The sequence below is a fragment of the Strix aluco genome, chromosome 2 (genome assembly GCF_031877795.1).
Source record: "Strix aluco isolate bStrAlu1 chromosome 2, bStrAlu1.hap1, whole genome shotgun sequence".
Lineage (NCBI taxonomy): Eukaryota > Metazoa > Chordata > Aves > Strigiformes > Strigidae > Strix > Strix aluco.
Genome location: NC_133932.1, coordinates 73,531,606 through 73,554,598, shown reverse-complemented (window position 1 = coordinate 73,554,598; position 22,993 = coordinate 73,531,606). Strand labels below are relative to the sequence as shown.

The window sequence follows — 22,993 nt, the reverse complement described above, 5'->3', positions numbered from 1 at the left end:
ATTCAATAAAACCTGAGGTAGAGGAAACATCTCCATATGTGGTCAACAATTAAAAGAAAGAAGAAGTTTAGTTCTGAACCTTTATTTTTAATGACCTCTGTCTGGATGAGGACAACTGTGTGTTTTAGTATTGAATTTGTGGATCTGAGAGAAGAAAGAAATTGCTTTTTGTCGTTCACCCATTTTTCCCAAGGTTATGAAAATTTGTAAATATTTCTTCACCTTCCCACTCTGCTTCAGTGCTTTTCATCTTGCTTGGCAGTTGTTGCACAGTTCATTTATTCCATGTTTCTTAATGTTCTACTTCTACTTTTGGCGGACATGCAGGGGACAGCAGTGACTTCTGATAGTAGTTAGCTTTCAAAGAGGCATTTGCCAGAACATAAAAGTCCTTTACAGTTATATAAATTGAATGAAGCAAAACCTTTGGTGAGGAGAAATAGGTACCATGGAGCTATTCATGAAGTATGAATTTATACAATGATTTGGATTGGTGTTTGATTTTCAAAGTTTAAAAAAGAGCAAAAGATTAAATGGATTTTTAAAGCTATTATAAATATTTGTTCAATATACCCGTGTGTTTACTGTGTGTGAAGTATTTAGTAATGATGATGCCAAGTCTTTAACTTTTTACAGGCTTGCAACCATTTAGCCAAATTTTCTTTCTTAGGCTGAATTTTTCTAGGGCACCTGGTCAAAAATCATTCAACACATTCAGAAAACTTTGCTTGTGTAAATTGACAATATTTGAAAAGAAAACTGACCCTTTTCAGATAGGTCAACTGAATGTTTGAATGCTGTTTAAAAGAAGTTTAAATGTACAGTGAAAATGGAGTTGCAAGATATTCTAGAGAGAAAGAAAACATATACAAAAAATGCATGGGTAAGGAGAAGATGGTGTACATGAGTCTCTTGACAGATTCACAGAAGTTAGAAAAGCCTTGAGACAAATTTATCACCCTGCTGTAGGACAGACACTGAAGTGGAACAGATTTCTGGGGTACTCAGAACTTAAAATTTCTTTGCAGACCTTTGGACAACTCCATCCAGGAAGCTTAACTAAGAGTTAAAACCAGTATTTCCAGATGATGGAGGCAGAACCAGCTGTGTTCCTACACAGGAAACATTATTGGCAGTTATTCTCCTGGAGGGAGGCCTTTTAAAAGGATTCTTCATATCAGTTTAGTGAAGACAGGGCTGCAATGCCAGTGTGGATTCCCTGATTACGTCTGGCATTGTTATTGTGCATGAGTTAGTCAATGTTTTTATTCCAAGTGAAAAGGTTATAAAGGCAATAAAGACCATGGGGAAAAAGTGCTGAATTTTCACACTTGAGTGAGCATCAATATGAAGGGTTGTGGTTTCACTTGTGTTTATAAGCCTGTTTTCATTTCAAAGGGATTTGATACATGTAACTGGGAGTGGAGTTTGCCTTCAAATACCATTTTAAGAATTATGCTGCGTCAGTGATCTGACAATGCACCGGAAAGGTTAAACTGAGTGTAGATCATTTAGCTTTGGTATGGTGATTAATTTCAAGTGATTTAAGTTATGAACACTAGTTTCAATTATTTACTGAAAAAGCCAACAGATCTCATGGAAGCTCTGCAAAGTAAAATAAAACCAGTTGACTGTGATTTTGCTCCCAAATGAACTAATCAGGTGATTTTGACCTTGGGATGGGGCCTCTCCTCCAGCTCTCCCCTGTCCTCTCCTATGTAATGAACTGACATGCTCATCTGTCCGCTTGAGAAGTCCTTGATGCTGTTCGTATTTAATATCATTATCAGAGGTCCTTTGCTTCAAGGCTTAACCATTAAAATAGATGAGATGGGAAATGCTGACATGATAGTTTTGCAAATGTTATCTGAGAAGTTTGCATATATTATTAAATCTCTTAATGAAGATGATGAAGAATCAGCCTATTAACAGGTCAGAATTAGGTATATTGCTGCATTAATTTTTGTTTCTCTTTTCTTTGGTATTTCAGTGCTACGGCTATTGAAGGATGGTGCTGACCCTCATATGCTTGTTTCCTCAGGAGGCTCGTTGCTCCATCTGGTAAGAGTGATTGAAGATTAGTGTTAGTGACTGTAGATAAATATGGTGGGATACTGAATAGCAGATTGGGCATATTAAAAAAAAAGGGAAGGCTTAGCAATAATTTTTTATCTACACTGCCCTCCACGGTGGTTATGATTGCATCCAGCTATGCGTGTGAAATAAATGGTTGTTTTCAAATTGCTTATGAAAGGATAGATCATGTCATAGAAATGGTAACTAACAAAGTAGAATGAAATGTTTTATTTATAAATTATCTGTGCAGTAAGAAAGAACAAAGGAAATAATGCTTGATTCTGAAGATAGAATTATATGGTTCAGAGATTCACAGGTCCTATATGAAAAAACACCATGATGTAACATTTTTCCTTTTGTTTTTGTCCATATTTTCTTGCACCAATTTCCTACATGTGGATATTTAACACATTATCTGCATTTAGTTTGTCATTATTTGCATAGCAATTTAAATTAAGTAGCTGGAAGATAAAAGGAAAACAGTTTGTATACAACGATAAAAAGAGAAGCAAGATGTAAGGGCATGTGGAGGAAAGACTGATGGGCAGACAGAAAGAAAATACTGCTAAAATAAATGTGACTTTACAAATACAAGGGCATAACAGATCTAGTGAAAAGTCTGCTGGCAGAGTGTTTAATTTTAGAACCGTTAGTTTAAGTTTCTCATAGTATGTACACAAAATAGAGCGATTTCTTGATGAAAAAAACGATCCTATAACATTACTGGACTCCAGCACACCTGCGACCATGCTGTTGCACAATGTAGTGTTTCCCTTGGGTAATTAATCTGTGTTTTCCATCTTCCATGGCCATGCTACTTACCAAGGGCTTTGGGAAATAGAGGCCTAGGTAAGGGGAGGGTGCAGTAATGAGTTGAAACAGAGAAAATTTAAGTTCTCTTTTCTGTCCTCCAACTATTTGCCAGCTGCAAAGGTGCTCAATCACTCTTTAAAAATACAGCCCATACAAGGTGTTACCTTTGGGATTTCCAAAACTGAGGCATCCCAAATCTTATCCTGTGCTGAAAGCCCTGGGAGACAATCTTATCCTCAGTGTGGCTGATGTGACATCTGTCTCCCTGGCATTTTAAAATAGAAGAAATAAAAATCCATCTTTAGGGATTTTAGGCTGCTTTGTCTAGTTCAGCTGATGCACACTTTTAACTGCAGATAAAATCTGGAGTTGAACTGTGCCTTTTTAGGTTTCTTGATCCCATCCCGCCCCAAATCGCTGTCACAGTCAGTATCTCTCCACTGGTGCCTGCTGCTTCACAGGCACACATATGCTTCCAAAGGAGGGAAAGCTTCCTGCAGTAAGAAATATGCAATAGAGAAATGTGTGTAACCTACTGCCTCAATTTAGTCAGTTACTTGTAAGTACTCATAATTCGTTTACAGGAAAATGCTGGTTCTATTTGAGATAGGGGCAAACCTGATTTCGATGAAACTTGGATTTGACCCCAATTTGGGAACAGTACAGATAGGAGAGGAGAGTCATGATACAGGGAAACAAGTAAGCCAAGTTTATTTTCCTGCAAGAACTCAAAATAGTAGTTTAGCATGCATCTTTATGCCCACTCAGATCCATTCTAAGTACTAGTTTTATCACTATAGTTCTATGCAAGCTGCTTTCTCCAAAGGGGAGTTTATTCTTTTCAGGTGTAGGGTAAATGTTTTTATTCCAGAATGAATAGAAAATGTATTTATGTTCACATTTTACTTAAAACCTGATTCATGATCTAATTCATTTTTCTATTTCTGTTAACTTCCAAAATGTGATCTATTTCTACAAAAAATCAAATGTGACACTTCATAAAGATTCTGTTGCTACCTCTGTAGACAGTATCCCAATATAGTTGAATCTCAGGGAAGCAATGGGAGTTTCAAAGGTATTCACTGAACTCTCATTAGACTCCATGAGAGAAGTAAAAAAAAAAGAGAGTACTTGCCTGAGTTGCCCATTCAGTGGGAAGCACATACTGTCATATCAATTCATGCAGCAGTCACCCAACCTGCCCTAGTAACAAACTACATCATGCCAATTTTCTCATGGAACTTTGACTGAGATTGCCCAATTGCTTCACAAAATTCATTAAACAAGAATCAAGGAGCAGCAGCAATTAAATTGCTGCTACAAATCTAGGCTGTTTTCAGATTAGTAACTAATCACAAAAAGGTCTATATCTATTATAAACCCATGAGTTCTCTCACTTTTATGATTCTCTCCCCCATCCCACCAGGGGGCAATGAGTGAGCAGCTGGGTGGTGCTTAATTGCCGTCTGGGGTCAAACCATGACAATTACTAATACACAAAACGGTTCAGTGACATCTGTCATTTGTTTTGTATGGAAGCTCTCTAGAATTTTTTTTGCTTAATAATGCCTTGAAACTGTGATTGGTATGAGATTATGTTGATCTATATTATAAAATGTTCTATCTCTGATTTGTTAAAATTTGAACATTGAACAGCTCAATGTAAGTTATACTACTTATACAATGAATAATACTGATGCAAGAAAGCAAAACTGTTTCTAGAGCTGTCAGGTAAGTTATAAGCTAAAGCAAATACCTCAGAACTTAATTTCTGTTCTATAATTCAATGGTTAGTATGTTTGGTAATCATTTAAAGCAGGACTGCTTTTTAGCCTGATAGAGTTTAATCTTCATTTTTTGAGTTGTCTATATTTATGATTGAAGTACCTGCAGCTCCTACATTCAGTTGAATATCTCAGCTATGTCTTGACTTCCCAGTGGAAGCCAGTTAAGCACTTTTACTTCTTCCCCTTTTCCTCCAGTGTCCTGGCTTCTATGCCAGATTAATACATGCCATGGTACGGTTCCACATGTGATACAGACCTAACAACATAATTATTTAACCTGCACTTGCAAACTATCTGCAGATTTCACTATATCTGTACTCTTAAGTGTATATGTGTGCTTTTTGGGACAGGGAAATATATAGCTTCAAATATTGGAAGAGGCATAGATATTAAGGGTTGTATTGAAAGCATCTAAGTATCTAATAGAGAAAATTAGTCTCCCTGTAACCTCTCTCCAATGGGGAAAGAAAGAGGATCCTTTAGTAAAAAGTTACTGAGTTTGTATGTTAGTCCAGAGTTAGGATCCTAACTCAGGTGCCCTGATTGTGTTTTAAAGTATTATCCATAAGCACATCCATAAAAAGTCACAGATGTGACAGAGGAGTAAGCTCAGAACAATGACTAAGCCACTTTCTTGTTCTCTGCCAAAATTAGTGACCTCCATCATCAAAACAAAGTATAGAACTATGAACATGTGTACAACCCCCGCCCTGTCCCTGCCCTCAACACACCCCTAGTGTGCAGAGTATTTATCTGTCAGAGACACTTGAATAGGAATCAGTGTAGTTAGTGGATTGGAAATAGGAGTGATTATGGAGAAGCGTGTATTATTGCTATGAACTGCATAAAAGTTCACATTCATGTGGGTGTACATATACTGAGATGCCACTACTCATGATGTGATCATCATGCACTGACGCTGGTGCACTGATTTGAAATGACAATATTGAAGAGAAAGCAAACCTCATCTTTACTGTAGATTTCAGCAGATTTCATATAGTGCTTTTTCACAGGAAATAAGGGATTCTGTGAATCATGCAAGTTGTAGTCTCCAGAAAACTATTTCTATTTGTCAGCTGTTGTTCCCTACAAACGGCAGTTTAACTACAGTGCATCATCTGCTCAATTTAAATGTTAAATGGAGCAAAAATTGTATGTAATGAATTCAGTTGTACACTGAGTAAAATATCATCACTAATCTGCTCTTCTTTCTTCTAGTGTGCCCGCTATGATAATGCATTTGCTGCAGAAATTCTAATTGACAGAGGAGTAAATGTAAATCATCAGGATGAGGATTTTTGGACATCAATGCATGTAGCCTCTGCCTGTGATAATCCTGATATTGTTCTGCTACTGCTACTAGTAAGTAAAGCAATCCAATGCATTATGTTCTTCAAAAGAAAACAGAATGTAACACCACAAGGTCTGAAACTGCTGTATGAATGCAATATATTACTACTAATCATATCAGTGAAAGCATATATTGTGTTTGTTTGTTTCTTGATATTTTTTTGGTGCTCAGGATTTTTAGATGGCATTTTTAGGCCTTCAATGAGAATAGTGTGCTCAGGAGCTTATATGTCTGATAAACACTCAGTCCCAAATGGAGTATTTGGATAATTTCTTTTCTAGTCACTTTCTGTTAAGGGTTGAGCTCACAGACAGTCTTATAAAAAACTCCTTCTTGAAAGCAAGTATTCACTCAATTACACTCCGTATTCATAAAGAAATGTTTGTGGACATGAACAACTTTGTCGTTTTGAAGCAGAGTTTACCCAGTATAGTAATAGATAATGCATTCAGCCTTTGTAGAGGACAGCTTTGTTCATTTTGTGCTTCCATTCCTAGGATCACAGCTTATAGTTTTACACCATGATATTAATGCAGCTCTTTCTCCCAGTTTATTTTATATTACTCTTTAAAACAATAGTGCTGAAACAGTTCACAATCTAACTTATGGTTTTCTATTATATTTGTAGAATTTTAAAATTTGTATGTTTTTAATTGGTTATTGCAAGTAGATCATCATTTCTTAGCATACTTATAATGGTATTTCAGTGTTACAGGTAAAATGAAGGGAGAAATATTTTTAAAGACTGTATACTTGATAACAGCTTTCATGAAATCACTTTGGGAGATTGTCTAGTCCAACCTCCCTGCTTAGACCAGAGCCAGCTACAGCAGCTTGCCCAGGACCATGTCTCCAAGGATGGAAAGTCCACAAACTCACTGGGCAACCTGGACAGAAAGAAAAGTTTTTTATTTGGTTTAAACACCATTTCCTGTGTTTCAGCTTGTGCATATTTTCTTTTGTCCTTTCACTGAGCACCTCTGAGTAGAGTTTGGGTCCTTCTTTACTCCCCTCATCAGGTATTTACACACATTGGTAAGACCCGCCTGAGCCTTCTCTTCTCAAGGCTGAAGAGTCCCAGCTGCCTCAACCTCTCCTTGTATGGTAGATGCTTCAGTCCTTTCATCATCTTTGTAGCCTCTTTGCAGGACTCACTCCAGTATGTCCATGTCTTTCTTTTACTGGGGAGCCTGCGGTGGTGCCTCACCAGTGGTGGTCTCTCACCAGTGCCTAGGTCTGCTGGCAATGAAGTCCAAGAAATCTACGTCCCTCTTTGCTGCAAGGGCACATCGTTGGTGCATGCTCAACTTGTTGTCCTCCAGGTCCTAGTCCCAGAAATATTGTGTGGGAAGCTGTCCATCTAGACAGTAAGAAACACTAAAGAGTATAGCCTAAATTTTGTCCTTCAGAATTGTCATCTTGTAGGGAAATATATGTCTCTCCTTGAAGGTAATATCTGGGAACACAGCTCTGGATATGTATGCCTACACTAGGTCAGTGATGGGAGGGGGGGGGTGTGTGTGTGTTAACCAGTGTGATACTGATTAGAGCCATCTGAGATTTTGAGGACTTGAATCTAAATGTCTCCTCTTCTAGAGAAAAGTCAGATCAATGTCCGTCTTAGAGAAGTATTTCACTAGACTGTTAGATAGATTTCATAATGTAGTTATTTTCTTAGGAATGCCTTGGTGCTTAATTGCTAATGCTAAAGCATAATCAGCAGGTTAAGTAGCATCCACAGAGATTAATGTGATAGATTACACCTTAGAGCTATTATTTCAGGCTTTCTTGGTTACATGTGAGCTCTTTCTAAGATATACAGATATTCTTTCTTCTAGCACATATGCTTCATTTTATAGAAAACAGGATAAATAATATCCTGTATGAAATTAGAAAATAAATGAAAAATAAAATCTTTTATTCAGTTCAGAATTAGTGATACCTTCCTTCGCTTCATCTCATTTCTGAATTCCTAAGTTTCAACCTTTATTTGAAATCAGAACAGGTAACTCTTGAAGATTTTCCTGCATAGACTCTAGTTCCATCACACCAAATTGCATAGAATTTCTGAATGGAGAGATTCTTCCCCTAAAATGTTGTGTTCTTCATAAACATGTAATGTGCTTTTGAATTGTTATGACAACTTTAATGAAACAAAGGTTTTTTCAGTTGTTGTTTCGTGGTTTTTTTTTTTTTTGTTTTTTTTTTTTTTTTTTTTTTAATGACCTAAGACTCATTGCATTTAGAATCTCATAAGTCAAAGCCATCGTGTTGAGTTATACTTCATGGAATATATGAGTGTGCTGTATTCAATAATCTTCTGATTTTCTTCAGCATAGTGAGTTATAGTAGTATGATTTTGAGTCTGTGACTATGCTAACTATAACCTAATGCCATGTATCTGAAAGAAGTACTGTGGCTACTATCTGACCTTCTGTAAATGGCATAGGCTTCACCAAACCCTTTGTTTGGGACCTGGAATTACTTTTACTGTGTCCTGTGGTTGCTTCTTCCAATCTGTAACTTTGGTTTTAACATTGATCTGTGCCAGATCTTCTGTGGTATTCTTTTAGGATTCTGATGGTCTCTGAGGCTACAGCGGCTCTAGAAACCAGACAGAGGTGTCTAGGAGTCTTCCTGGGTGCTGCACCGCAACCATCTGTACTAGCAAACTGTTTGAATGTCCTCTGGCATGACTTTGGCGTGTGTCATCTGGATTCCTTCCAGGCAATTCCCTGGCATGGTTTTGAAGCTGGAAAGTCCCAGGGACCAGTTTGTATCCAGCTGTCACATTGTAGAGACTAAGAGTCTTTACTGGACTAAACAAGGTCTCTTCCATGCCAGCTGGCTTCAATGCCTAGAGTTTTCCGAGGTCCATTTGATTTAATATTAGAGATACAGCCTTTGTCATGCTTGAAATGTCTGTTTTCTCAGCTTTTCTATTACGAGTATAATTAGGTCCAATAAATGTACAATGCAACATGTATAAACCTGATTTTCTGTTCTTAGTACTTAAAATAGTATTGCTTACTTAACCACAGTCATCAGATATGTTTGATAGGAGTATCCCATTCTAAACATTGTCACTACTGTTGGCAAATAAAGGATAAAATTTCCAGAAGGTGATATTTTATCTCTTGTATTACCTCAATCTGTTTAATGTATATACTTTTGAAGCCTGTGCATCCTTTGGATTTTGTGTGTACTCTTAAAATGATAAACAAATTAGAACAGAGAAGCCTATCTATAAAAACTCTTGTATTGGGGGAAAGTCTTGTAATGTGGGGAATTTTCACAAATACTGAATGCTGTGCTGTTGTAAACATTAATAGAAACAGTTGGGGTTATACAGGGCACTTATAAAATTTACCCTGCCTGTTTTTGCAAGAAGCCCAGTCTAATTAAGAATTATTAAGTATTTCTACCCAGGGTTATATCCACACCTATTTTTCATCTCCCATCACTTGAATGTTGTTTGGTTTAGTCCCTGTTTATTACAAGCTGTCTTCTGAAGTTTCTAAGTATCTTCTGGTAACTTGGGATAAACAAGTCATCTCATATATTAAAGTTTCAGTAGGCAGTGTTACATCCATATGGATTTTTGCAGGTAGTGTTTGATTTATCTATATTATTTGCAATAAGTTCTGATAAATTTGCCCACATTTTAGGTGGTCAGCATTTTTTAAGGCAGAACTTCCTTAACTTCATAAATAATAGCTTTATGTTCTCCCTTGTGGAGTGGGAAATAAATAGAGTATTGTGGCAGAGGAAGGGAATTAGGTAAGCAATAGTTTTTGAACCATGACATTAATGCTGCTTTTAATAACTTTTGACAAAGTGAAGATGGAAATTGAGGTCGGAGGGAAGTATTTTTCACAACTCTGAACTGTCTTTGTGTGAGCATTTGGTATTAGGAATTATTTTGCCCTGAGGTTAGAGTGCTTCATGGGCCATGTCTAATATGTAGCATGAGCCTGGATGATGCTGCTGTGAGCTACAGGCAGCATCTATTATGCTACGGTTTTTAATTGGAAGAGAAAATAACACTTCATGTACCCTCATGAATTACTTCTAGATAAATATTTCTTCTGGATTGACTTTACAACATAGACAGTGCCATATTATCTGTTTTAAAGATGTGAGCTGTGCAAATTCTGATTCCTGGAAAACTGTGATAGAGACTAGTGGAGGTTTCCTCAGTGAGGACTTCAAAATGTTTCATGAAGGGAAAATAGAAAAAAGGGAATATTGGGTATATGTAGTTCCCAGAAGGCTATTAATGAAGACTTAATTAAGCATGCCTAGTTTCTGATTTTATCCCACTTTTGGTGGTTTTCATGTTTCTCTGGCTGAGACAAGGTAGGGACTTGTCATTCATCGGCTTAGCTGTGGTAACTCACTATTTCAGTCCTCGGGTATATAGCAAAGAGAAGTAAAGCTTGTTAGCTGAAATGCCTTTCACTGAGAGCTAGGAGGGGCTGTACCTGTTTGCAATGTGATGATCTGCTATCGTGTCCTGTTGGAACACTACTGGAATTGTAGGCACTGTTTTTGGAATAAATGCAGAATGAAATGCTTGAAGCTATTTTTTTCCATCCCAACATTTTACCCAAGGTGGTATAGCTTTTCAAGGACATATTTATGTCTTCTCCATTTTGTAGCTGTCAGCAAGGGGGGTACGGGGGGAGGGACAGGCATTGGACAGTAAAGCCAGGAAATGTATCCCATGTCTGCTAAATAGCCAATGAAGAACTTGCCCCCGAGGCAGCTGCTAGCACATGAGGAAATGTAGAAATCAAAGGTAATCCGTAGAGGTCTGGTTGCCATACATGCAGATGAGGTGGTAAAGGTCAGATTCATCAATTGTTGCCTGGTCATATCACTGTTGGGCATTTTCCCCTTGGAACGGGGGACCGTTTCTGTGGATGTTGTATGAAGGAGGCTCCTGTAGCAGATCAGGTAGAGTGCTGAAGTGCCTTTCATTTAAGAACAAAGATGCATAGGCTTGTATATATTTGTGCACACATGAAATCTCCGAGAGAGTATGAAAAGCAACCAGATTTATTAAAAGTGTCTGCTCTGTCTTGCATCACCGCCTTTTGCAGGCTCAGGACTTGACCTGCTGACAGCAATCTGTCCGGTTGGGTGTGTTCCTTTCCCATCATCTCTGGATGCATTGCAACATTGTATTTTACGTTAATTTCCTTTAGTTGTTTTTATATTGAATTGAAAGACTAGCTAAGATTTGTAACTTCATATCCAAAGTTCTTTGTGGTATTGAAAATGCTACCTGAGTTACAGAATGTCCAAGGTACTGGTTTTTGGACACTGCTCATGCTTTGATAGCTGGAGGAGAGTGTTTAGTCCACTCTATCACTTTAAATGGCTGTAGCTTTTAACTGGCACCCATTGCTTGCAGTCTAATTGTTCCTCCACAATATATGCTTTCTACCTTCAAATAATTTTAATTGATATATATGAGTCGTTAACCTTCCTTTAGTTGTGTACTGTTCAAACTACCATCAGATATAGAACATTAATACTGTTGCAGTTTAGTAAATTAACCTTGGCTACTCGGGCAGTAGGGTATATAGATAAACATACCACTTTGTAGAACCTTGGGTTGTTTGGGTTTTTTTTAATCTTAATTTTTCTTCAGTCTGACAGTATTATTTATTATCATGAATTCTCTGCTCTAAGAATCAGCACTGGATCACTAAAAAGGCAAAGGAGGTCAAGCTGTTCAGCCAACCCACTTCCTCTCCTCTGTTCCTCCACCCCAAAGCATTTCAAAATTAAATGGAAAAAATATAAGTGGTCAAATTCTGATTCATGTCTCTGCAATTCCATGATACCTTTAGTTGGATCCTGACCCACTGTCTTCTCTCCATTTTTGACACATGGTGTTTAGGTATTTATTAAAAGGTTCACAATCGTATTGATCTCCTATGTTTAGTTCCTTTTCTCAAGATAACTATGATTGTTACAAACTACAGGTTTCGTTTTGACTTGATGTTGCACTTTAATTTCAGAGCATGTCACAGGTAATTCATCATTGAGCTGTACTGTTGAGCTCACACATAACAAGTTGATAGTTACGGGTTTTCTTTTTTTATGTACTTTTCGTTTTGCTTTGGGGAGTTGTTCTTTTCCCTCCTCCTCATTCCCAAATGGTCACAGAATCTTTTGATGTTGACTGACCTAAGGTTGAGAGCAGCAGAGAAAAAGAAAGCAGGTGAGAATGCATTTTTATAGTGTAATTCACTTTATTTTACCATCATCAGGAGGCACCTTTTAGTGGGCAACACGAATGTAATATTTTCACCATCTGTAATGCAGATCTTGTCAAACGAAATGAGGAACGCAGAGAAAGTATCTTAGTGTTTAAACAGCACTTTACACAGTGGAGATTTATTCTTTCATAGACCTGAAACCATTACTGTAATAAACATAGCAGTTAATTAACTAGAATGGCAGAGAGCAGCACTACATCCTCAGGGATTTTTACATGTAGATAAAGAAAAATTGGGGCGTAGAAAGACATTCTTAATATATTCTTTTTACTGACCTTACTAGGAAAAGCAAATGTAACTACTCTCTGCCAACCAATTAAATGTGTTTCACTGGGTGCTTTTTGGAACCTAGAACTGAAGCACAAAATGCAGTTCTGGCATAGAAGGCTAAAAGTACAATTGTTAAAAAAAAAAAAAAAAAGAGACTAAATATTTTTTCTCTCCTCTTTTTAAGAACTTAGGAAAATCTGTGCTCAGCAGCGTACAAAAATGAGTTATGCTGGAATCATTCATTAGATTTACAGTCACCAACAGTAGCTGAGCAGTGTTAGTTAGACAGAGTATTTGAACAGTATAATGCTGTCCACTGTATGTGTAATCCAAATTTGCTGATCCACCTCTGCAAAATTCTTTATGCCATGAGAATAAACCATATGACATGACACTAATGGAACATTAAAAGTCAAATAGGAGGAATATAGAGAATACCAGATACTTTCAGTAACATATGATTTGTCCTTCAATATGATTTGTTGTTCAAAGGGAAGACCTTAATATATTATTGATTAATATTTCCTCATCTCAGTGGATAATTTTTACAGAAATGATAGCATCACAGTATAGACCTCTCACTATTTCATCTAGAGAGATTTGAAAAAGAAAAAAGTTTAGTATAGGACTTGTTTTTGCATAACATTAAAAGGCCATCTCTAAATGTTTCTGTGATTTTGGAGTTAGTTTTAGAAGTTTTGGGCCCAGTTAATTTATCTGAATTCACGATTGTCAACTTTGTTGGACTGAAATTGAAAACATTTCATCCATGCTGTATTTTTTAGCTAGGTTGACTGGATGTGAATTTTAGAGCCTATCAAGTAACTTCAGGGCCAACTTCTCACTGAGAACTAGACTACACTTACAAGAATATTTGGTAGAAGACAGATTTAAAGTATCAAGAAATACTACATAAACATTTTAGTCAAAATGTTCATGCTGGTAAAATGTGAAAAGTGTAAGCCCTGTGCTGGAATTTCAGCCTGGGACTTGAATTTTACTTTTTTCTTATAAGCCACATAGCTTTCTCTTATCTTTATCAACTGTGTCTGTTCCTACTCTGTCTTTTTGTAGTCTGGCCTCTTGCTCAAAGTGTAGATCTGTGACATACTCCTTCAAGTCCTTGTGATTGTTAGGATGTCTGTTATCTAGAAACTTCTGTCTTCCTTTGTCCTCATTTTCTTGGGCTCTCAAATTGTTGCCAGAGATATTGAGAAGGATTTTGGTACAAAGATAGTGTTCCCAGGGGGTGCTGGGTCTTTTAGGCCACCACAACAAAAACAAATAACAGATCATGTGCAGTGTGGAGCTTACTAGGGAAGAAGTGGGATGAAAGGGAGATTTCACAGTCTTCATCTCATTACAAGGAACCAAGAGACTAGAAAATTATGCAAGGGTAGATAGTGCTTTTTGCTCCCTCAACTTGTGCTTGAGGTACCCCATGCCTTACAGGCCATGTGTTGGAAAATCTGGTGAAGTTGTTTATTAGACATGTGGGTGAAGGCAGTTTTTTATCACACTACAAACTGGGTGCTAAGCAAAAATCTCGTGTATGTGGGAACTGTACAGCTGTGTCTGTGCTTTTGTGACCTCCAAAGGTATATTAGGTTGTCTTGGAAGGGCAGAGATTCTCTATACTTGCATGTGTTTGTCCTCATCTTAGTGTGATAAGAAATAATTTAAATTTGGAAATTGAAAATTGTCAATTTTATTTCTAAGTCTCACTCATCAGAGTACTGAAGAGCTATTTGGATTTTCAGTGCAAATCAAGCAATCAGTAGAAATAAGCTATTATGAAAATTTAGCTTTCTCTGTATTGAAACTTAAGGATTCTACAAAAAGATCATTACATGCTGCATAAAGGAAAGAGTATAGAAGAAACTGCAGAGAACATGCCATTAAACAGAATATGATTATGCAAGTTCAAACTCAGCCATCTGAACAATTCCACTATCTTTCAAAACACAGAATAAAGTAAGTGCTCTGTAAGATTTCATAGCTCTCATCCAAAAGCCCAGCACCTTAAGTATAGTGCTGGGGTATTGGTGATGGCAGGACATCACCCTCAGATTTTTTTTCTGAGTATGCTTGAATGTCATCTATCCAAGTGCCATGAACTGCCTTGATGCTGTTCAGCTCATGAAGCCTGATAAGATTCTATTTTTGTATGGGGCTTTTGGAAACACTTATTTAAAAGCCTTCCACCAGCATTGCCGTGTTTTGACTGACAGGGTAAAACCTGAGTCTATTCAATGAGCCAGATTTGATTCCAATACTAGTATTAGTTGAATGTTTTAAATTTGACTGCTTCTTCACTTATGGTATTTATTCGTTATTTCATCTTTTCTGGTTTAGTCCCAACTTTTTTGATAGACTTTTGCATATTTTCTATGGGGTACCTACTTTTGATTTTAGTGTAATATCCCTTTTCCAAAATCAGATACAGTTTTACTAGAAAAAATTACAGGAACAGATTTACTGGTGGGAGTAGAAGGGAAGTCTTATGGGGCTGTAATTCTCTCTTCCCCTTCCCCATATACTCAATATGATATGTATCTGAAGTTATGTAATCAGACAGGAGTTGCATAGTTATTTTGCCCTTGTTCTTTGCAACTGCATCAGACTATTTTAGCAAGCAGAGATGAGTGATCAGAATGCCATTATCTTTAGAATTTAATGAAAGATCTTTATCTTTCATAGTTTCAGAAACAATTAAAGCAGAATAAACAATTGCTTCCTCAAAGTAATTCTGTCCTCCCACTCAGTCTTGCTCAATATTACTTCTTACTTTGAGTCAATATAAGAGGAAGCAGTAAAGGGGAGATAATGAAGAACAATTAGAGGTCAGGTGGTGATGGTGGATAACAGTTTAAAGTATAAAGAAACATGTGGCCTAAAAGAAAAATGATTCTTCTCTCTTTCTAGAGGCGGTTATCAATATCTGGTAGTTGTAAGAAACTTTAAATAGAAGTTTTTTATATGAAACTTGTGGGTATCTATTTGAATTCACTCACCATTTGTGGAGGCTGGTGGATGTGCGATGAGTGTAGGAGGGACCTTCCAGAGAGTGTGTACTACTGGCTTACTGTTTTCATCACTGCTGATTAAGGTAAGATGAAACTCATCTAAGTGAAGCCTATTAATGAGTTGTTGAACACCAGATGGAATCACTTGGGGGAACCTGTAGGAATTTCTCCTTTAAGACTGGGAAAAGGGATGAAGCTAGCTAGTGATGCAGCACTAAAGTGATCCAAGGAGAGATAAGAACAGGAGCCAAACTGGATACAGCAGCTTTGGAAAGCGTTTTGTCTTTGAGCGCTATCATGAGGGTAATGAGGTAGCCTGGTAATCAAAGGAGGGTAATGTGAAGAGAAAAAAAAAAAAGCATCATAAGCTTCAGTTGACAGAAGAAATAGCCAGTGAAATAGAATCTGCAGTTCAAAGTACAAAGAATGCTAAATCATGGGACGAATCAAAGTTTTTTTACACAAGAAGTAGTCACAGAAAGTAAAACCTGTCTTCAAACATAAGACTGTGATTTTGTCTGAGGAGTGCAAATACTTACTGGATGGATAGAAATCACCAAGAACTCTGTGTACAACAGTGGGAGTTTCTGGCCAAGACCACTCAAAGAAAAGTACTGCCTGTTAGCAGAAACATCATGAACTGTAGTAACTGGATAACAGTAACACTACTCAGTACTAGTTTCAGATGATATAGAATATAGTATATTTACAAGAAGATAGAACTTAAAAGATTTATCTTATTAAAGAGGGGGAAAAAGAACATGAACAATAATCAAGAGATTTAGTTGCCAGTAAAAATTAATAAGTACAAATTAGAGCTTGTTAGCCTGGACTATTGAGTTGGGTCCTGGTTATTGTTTAATACATTTCTTGAATGGGAATAAGGAATCAGTCTAACAAGAGACGTGGTTTTAAACGACACACACACACCCCCCCTCCACGTGGTGGGAGAAAGTACCTGGATTTTGATTTTGGAAAACATTTGGGGTTGGGAGGGAGACTTGGGAGGGACACCAGTGCTAGTAACCAGCAGATCTGTGTAATTTGGAGTCCTTAGCACAGAGTGTTTCCAGAAAATAAAAATTCCTGGAGATAAAAGAGAGTTAGACCTGTTGGGAGAAATAACACCCCCGGTTTTAGCTGGTGCAGGTCAGGACAAGTATGCCAAGAGGTGGACTACATGCACAAAGATGGGGAATTCTGGATAAACTTCACTGTAATTCTCTTGATCCCTAGAGAAAGAGGATGAAGGAATAATAAGATAATGAAAATCAACATCTGGCTTTTGATTTTCCGTAAGTATAGTTTTGTGCTATGAAGATGGTCTGGGTGAGTTGCTCTTATGGAGTAGCTAGGGAATATGAGAAAAACTGTAAGTTAAATTAGAGAACTGAAGAGCTTCCTGGTAGTCAAGAACATGGTAACAACAAGGCAACAACAGCCTAGCTATTAAGAGATAAACTATGGGCCTGGGAGTTACTGGGGTTTCTTTAGGATTGGTCCTACAAAGCTATTTTATTTAGAATTTTCAGTGATAACCTTGGGAGGCAAAATAGGAGTATGATAATGAAATATGCTGATGACAAAGCTGTGATGCCTTGTCAATTTGGGGGAGGATTAGAATGTAATGCAGAAAGAATAGGGTATCTTTGAAGACTTCGGTAATAAAAATGGGTTGAAATTTAAGTGCACAAAGTACAAGGTCATGTTCTGAGTTATGAGTAACAGACATTTCTGTGATACACTCAGGAATAATCAGCTGGAAATAAGCAAAAAGACCTCTGAGTTTTAGTCAATTGCAAGATGATTATATGTTGCAAACATGTAGCTGCCAGGAGGGAAAAGAGATTCTTGGATTTGTCAGAATGGAGATGTTTCCAGTAGAAAGGGAAAAGTGGTTTTGCTACTGTACAAGGAATGACAACCTGAACTATATACAGCCATGTTAGAGAATGGTCAATTGTACCAAGGAAAACTCCAAAGATAAACAGAGGAATAGAAAGCCTTATGAGAAGGGGCTAAAAATAATATGTTTAGCTTTAAAAAACCATCAAAACAGAGAGGTTGTAAAATTTTCTGTAAATATATCAGGATAGAGGAGGAGGTAAAGAGAGCTATTAAAACCTGAAGTTACTACTGACATGAAAACAAATTATTATAAAATGTCCAGGAATAAACTTAAGACAGAAACTAAACTAACTTTTCTGAATGTTAGGGGACATAGGTTGGAAAACAGCATTCCATGCAGGAGTAATAGGGGACAAAAAACCCTACTTAATTGGCTTTAAAATTGATCTTAAAGTTGTGAATGAGATTATATGTTATGTATGAATGTGATCCATTCTAGTATTACATTCTTACATGACATCTGTTCAGAGGTCTGTGTAGATATAATTATCCCAGTTGTGTGCTTAAAATAATAAAGTAACATGTGGAGGATATTAAAAACTATACTTTTGTGAACAACAGCAAATAAAGTTATGTGGTGGATATTTGATGCCTGACAGATAATGGCTAAATTTTATGGTCTGTAAACAGGCAGGAGAAAAGTTAATAGAAAACCATAATTCAGAAAGAGAAGTTAGACATACTAACTACAAGGAAAACATCAGTGTTTTTCAAGTATTTGAAATAATTTTGGTTTTTTCATATACTGTTTTCTGATATTTGAAAAGAAAATGCATAATGGACAAGTAATATGAAATCAAGGGAAAAATAATAAAGCACTTTTTTTCCTCAAAAAAATAAACCCTAAGGCCACAAAAGATCAGATGTATAGTCACTGGTAATAAGTTGAGAATGGTATTTAGATCTGTAATTAATTGTGTGCCTCATGAGTATTTGTAAGAGAGACTGCAGATTGGTTCATAAAACTGAATATTATTTCAATAAGGGGTATGAAAAGACTGATGTATGAGAAATATGCCAATGAAGGAGCTTGATTAATCAGGGAAATAACTAAAAGAATTACAAAAAAACCCCAAAACGTGCTGTAAGACAATCTTTTGGTGACATTTGCTTGGAATTATTTAACAGTTCCTACTGAGTTCCTCATTCTTACTGACTTCCATGTTTTGCCAGGAGCTATAGAAATATAAGAAATATTTGGAAATGAGAAAATTTGAATTTGTGAGGTCTAGTATAGTGTCCTTCAAAGTGGATGCACCCCCCAGGAGGTGCACAAGATGATTCATTGTGAGTATTAGAACTTCTATTTTTATTTATTTTTTATCTAAAAAAAAAGAAAGAAATTAAGCTTCACTAATATTTTATATACATATTGATGCTGGCACCCTCACTCCATCCATAGGTCAGTGGGTCCCATGTTACCAACTGTGGGCGACGTGTCCTGGGGGAAGAGCGGGTGCTCCACAATGCAGGGGTGTTGGCAGTGGTGCTCTTGCATGTTCATCTGCTTACAGTGTATTGTGAAGTACTGCAGTTTGTGTATGCCTCATTAGGTGGATAACTAGTTTTAACTAAACTAACCCTCACAAAATGGACAAGTGGCTTAAAAAGATTCCTGAAAAGAAACCACAGATTGAACATAATAAGGCTAATAATGACAGCACAAATGAACAGGAAAATGGCAGAGCAAACACTTCTCCTAGTCCTAGTATGAGCTCTTCCATCATTACAAGGTAGAAACACTGCCAATGTCATCAGATCTAATCAGCGATGTTTAAAGTCATGCAATACTCAATACAGTATTTTACAAAATTTCACTAAATTTAATGATAAATCTTCAGAAGCCTCTTTTTCTTTTATTGAAAGACAAAAAGCCACATATTATTGGGGACACACTAGTTCTTCCTACTGCAGTAAAAATGGCTGAAATAATACACGGAAAACAATATGACCACAAACTCTAAAATGCCACTCCTTTGTCGCAAATACAATTGGAAGACATGTAGAAAACATTACTGAAGATTTGAAGAAACAATTATTAGAACAAATTACACAATATGGGAGGTTTGATATGCAGTTGGCTGAAAGTACAGGTGTTTCTAACATGCCCATGTCTCAGCTTGTGGTATTTGCTAGATTCTGTTTCAGTAATGAAATACATGAAGAGCTGCTTTCCTTTGAGCCGCTAAAAGAAAGATGTGCCAAAGGAGATATAATCTCAACAGTAAATGGTTTTAATAAAAACAATGTTTTATGGAAAAACTATGCAAGTGTAACCATTGATGGAGCAGCTGCTCTGACTGGATTAATAAAGGATTCTGGGGCAAGGTTACAGACCTGGCGCCACAGCTGAAATTTACTCACTGAATCATTCACAGGCAAGCTTGCAGCCAGGAAGTTGGACCCAGAAGCGCACAAAGTGCTACAGGATGTCATCAATTTTGTTAATTTTACAAAACCAAAACCTTTAAATACCAGAATCTTTACAATACTTTGTAATGAGATGGAGAGTGACCATGAAATTCTTTTGGACTGCACAGAGGTTTGCTTGTTATTTCATGGCAAAGCACTTAAAAGAGTTGTTGAACTTAGAGGTGAGTTCAGCATTTTTCTTTTACAAAAAGACAAATGTTCCAAATTTGCTGACCTTTTCTGTAGTCAAAAGTCACTGTCAGTAGTATGCTACCTAGCAGATATTTTTGGAAAATATAAGTACACTTAATCTGTCCTTTCAAAGTAAAGGTGATGGTTTAACAGTGAGTAGGAAAGTAACTGCTTTTCAAAAGAAACTCATGCTCCGGGGAGAGCATTTTGAAGAGAGTTGTTTGGAAATGTTTCCATTGTTATATGAGTTTGTTGCCAAAAATGATACATTTCACCTATAAAAACTCTTGTATCTGTACACTGAATTTCCTAACCTGTTTAAAAATGTTCCAAACAGAATTTCAGTGGGTTTTGAACCCATTTGTTAAAAATAAAAATGCAACATCTTATCATTAGTTTTCAAAAGCAACTGATTGACAGCAGGCAAGATGGAAATTTCCTAGGCAAATGTCAGCAAAATCCCTTGCTTAATTGATAGATGAGGTTGAAAAATTAGTATCATGATTTAGTAAGCACCACCAGTGATGCTCTTTTTCCATTTGGTTCCATATATCTTTGTGAACTATCTTTTCCAGCTATGACAGGCATTAAAATCAAGTATTGAAGTAAACTGAATTTAGAAGCAGATCTTTGAATCACCGTCTCATGAAGTGTTAACCAAAAATTTTAAACATAATGAAGCATATTCAATCACATTGTTCTCATTAAAAATATTAGTATTATTTATAAGAGATTTTTTGTACCATTAATAAATAAAAATATTTTTAGAATTTGTTTATTTCATCTTTATCTCATCCTTTTTTAATTTATATTTTTGTGTATGTTTTACAATCTACATAATATATTAGTACAGTGGTACATGTATATAATTTAAAAACAAATATACATATATTGGAGGTGCATGCTCAGAAATTCTTTACTGATGTGGTGCACAATAAAAACAATTTCAAGGTCACTTGTCTAGTGATTAGAACAGTATCCTGGGATGTGCAAGACCTAGATTAGTATCGTGTAATGCATATCTGTACTAACTGAGGCACTACTGTCAACCTAGCATTAAGGTCAGCCAGCCGTAAATCTACTAGAAAATGTATATTGCTGTCTCTCTTGAAGTCTAGAAAAGGGAAGTCTACAAGGAAAGAGATGGTTTTGGCAGCTTAGTGGGTTTGTCTGCAATGACTTTCAGTGCACCGTTGGTGTTAGATCTAATGGAGCAGGACATACACGTATAATGTATTTCATTTTATGGGGACATTTACCTACCTAGATCTGTGTCACTCCACCCCCAGTAGTAAGGAAAGGTTACATTTGCCCTTTTATGTAGACACTCCAGAAAACTATTAAATATTCAATACAGATGACACTCCTTCAGTTCCTTCTTTCTCCTACCTTCTTTCTGTAATTAATCATGTTATTCACAACAACCATAATAAGCCAGAAATATACATCTTTTCTTTTGAGATCTCTTGTCATCACCCTTTTCTTGAGGCTAAGAAAAATGAGTATCTCACAGAAAAATGACTGAACCTTGCAGCATCTCCAATTTTAGTAAAACAGAACTATAGCAAGGATGGTGGATGTGATTCCTAGACTTTAGAGAAATCTAGTCAGCTGCTGTCTTCTGAAAAAAAAAAAAAAAAAGAAGAGAAGGATATTCTTTCAGGTAAGTTGATACCATTTGGATAGAGCTGTCCTGCAATGACCAGAAAACCCCCCCAAACCAATACTCTCTCCCCTCAATCTTGTATGGCTTTCTGTGTGTTTTCATTTGGGGAACATTGGAATGAAATATCACTATGGCATGGCTTGTAATGCATAATTTAGAAGGGCTTGGGAGCATGAACCTATGAAAAAAGAACCATCAAATGAATCTTCTTGGATTCTTGAATTTCTGAGTGAGCTAGTAGGGGAAATGCAACACTGATACAATTTATCAAAAATTCAAGGTCAGCTTATCTTGATATGCCACCATAAAGATTGATGTGTAAAGTCATTGAAAAGAAAAACTGGCTTACATACTGAAAGCAGATGGTTTAGGTAAATTCTAACAGTGCAAGGTTACTGGAGGTAATAAACGAGGTGATATAGGGGTCAGTGAAAGGCTCATGTTGTCACATGTTTTTGAAGACTTTTCAATTAGAATAGTAAAGGTGAAGAAAAACCCTGGCTTCCCAAATCTAGAGTAATTGGTGTACACTATGTGTGAAAAAGTAGGTAATTCAGTTCAGTGCGGAACAATGTAAGATAATGAGACTGGAATGCATAATGAAGTGTAGGAGTTAAAGATGTGAACTGAAAAATAGTGGAAATTTGAATGTAGTTTATTTTTTTTGTTTTTGATAATAAGCTTGAGCACAATGTGGTTGCTGTCTGCAAGGATGAAAGGCTAAAAGGATTTTGGAAAACGTGTATAAAAGCTGGAATATGAAAGCACAGGAAAAAAAGTGGCTTTTTATATGATTTCTGAATAACAGCTGCATCTTCAGCTATGTAAAAATCAAAGTTTATCAAATCAGACTTGCCTTCATTTCAAATTGCTGTCATTAGAAACTATGATATATTGCAAACTTTTAAAACACAGTAAATAACATTTTTCCAAAATGTTAAAAGATGGGGAAGTATTTGTTGAATTAAAATAAATACCGCAAGATTACTGATATTGCATTTCTTAGGAAAAAGGGTGTTCATTAAAATTATGAGTGTATTGGAAGTTGGAAAAATTTATTTTTTGGGATGAAGACCAGGGAATGACAAGGGAATAATTATGGACAAGTGTTGCTGGGCAGGGTGATAGGAAGATGATAGGTGCCTATCACCTCATCATCTACTGCTAAGATTACACTATATAAATGCAAGTAAAAAATT

General features: G+C 36.5%; 1 protein-coding gene across 3 annotated transcripts in view; it reads left to right on the top strand.

Moving 5' to 3' along the window:
• The window catches only part of MYO16 (myosin XVI), a 402,721-nt gene that overhangs the window by 127,774 nt on the left and 251,954 nt on the right, over positions 1-22,993 (top strand). For all 3 annotated transcript variants that reach the window (XM_074815323.1, XM_074815322.1, XM_074815321.1), the window contains exons 3-4: positions 1,991-2,061; positions 5,895-6,038. In XM_074815323.1, coding sequence (XP_074671424.1) covers positions 1,991-2,061; positions 5,895-6,038 — 215 coding nt within the window. The remainder of the gene's footprint in view (positions 1-1,990; positions 2,062-5,894; positions 6,039-22,993) is intronic.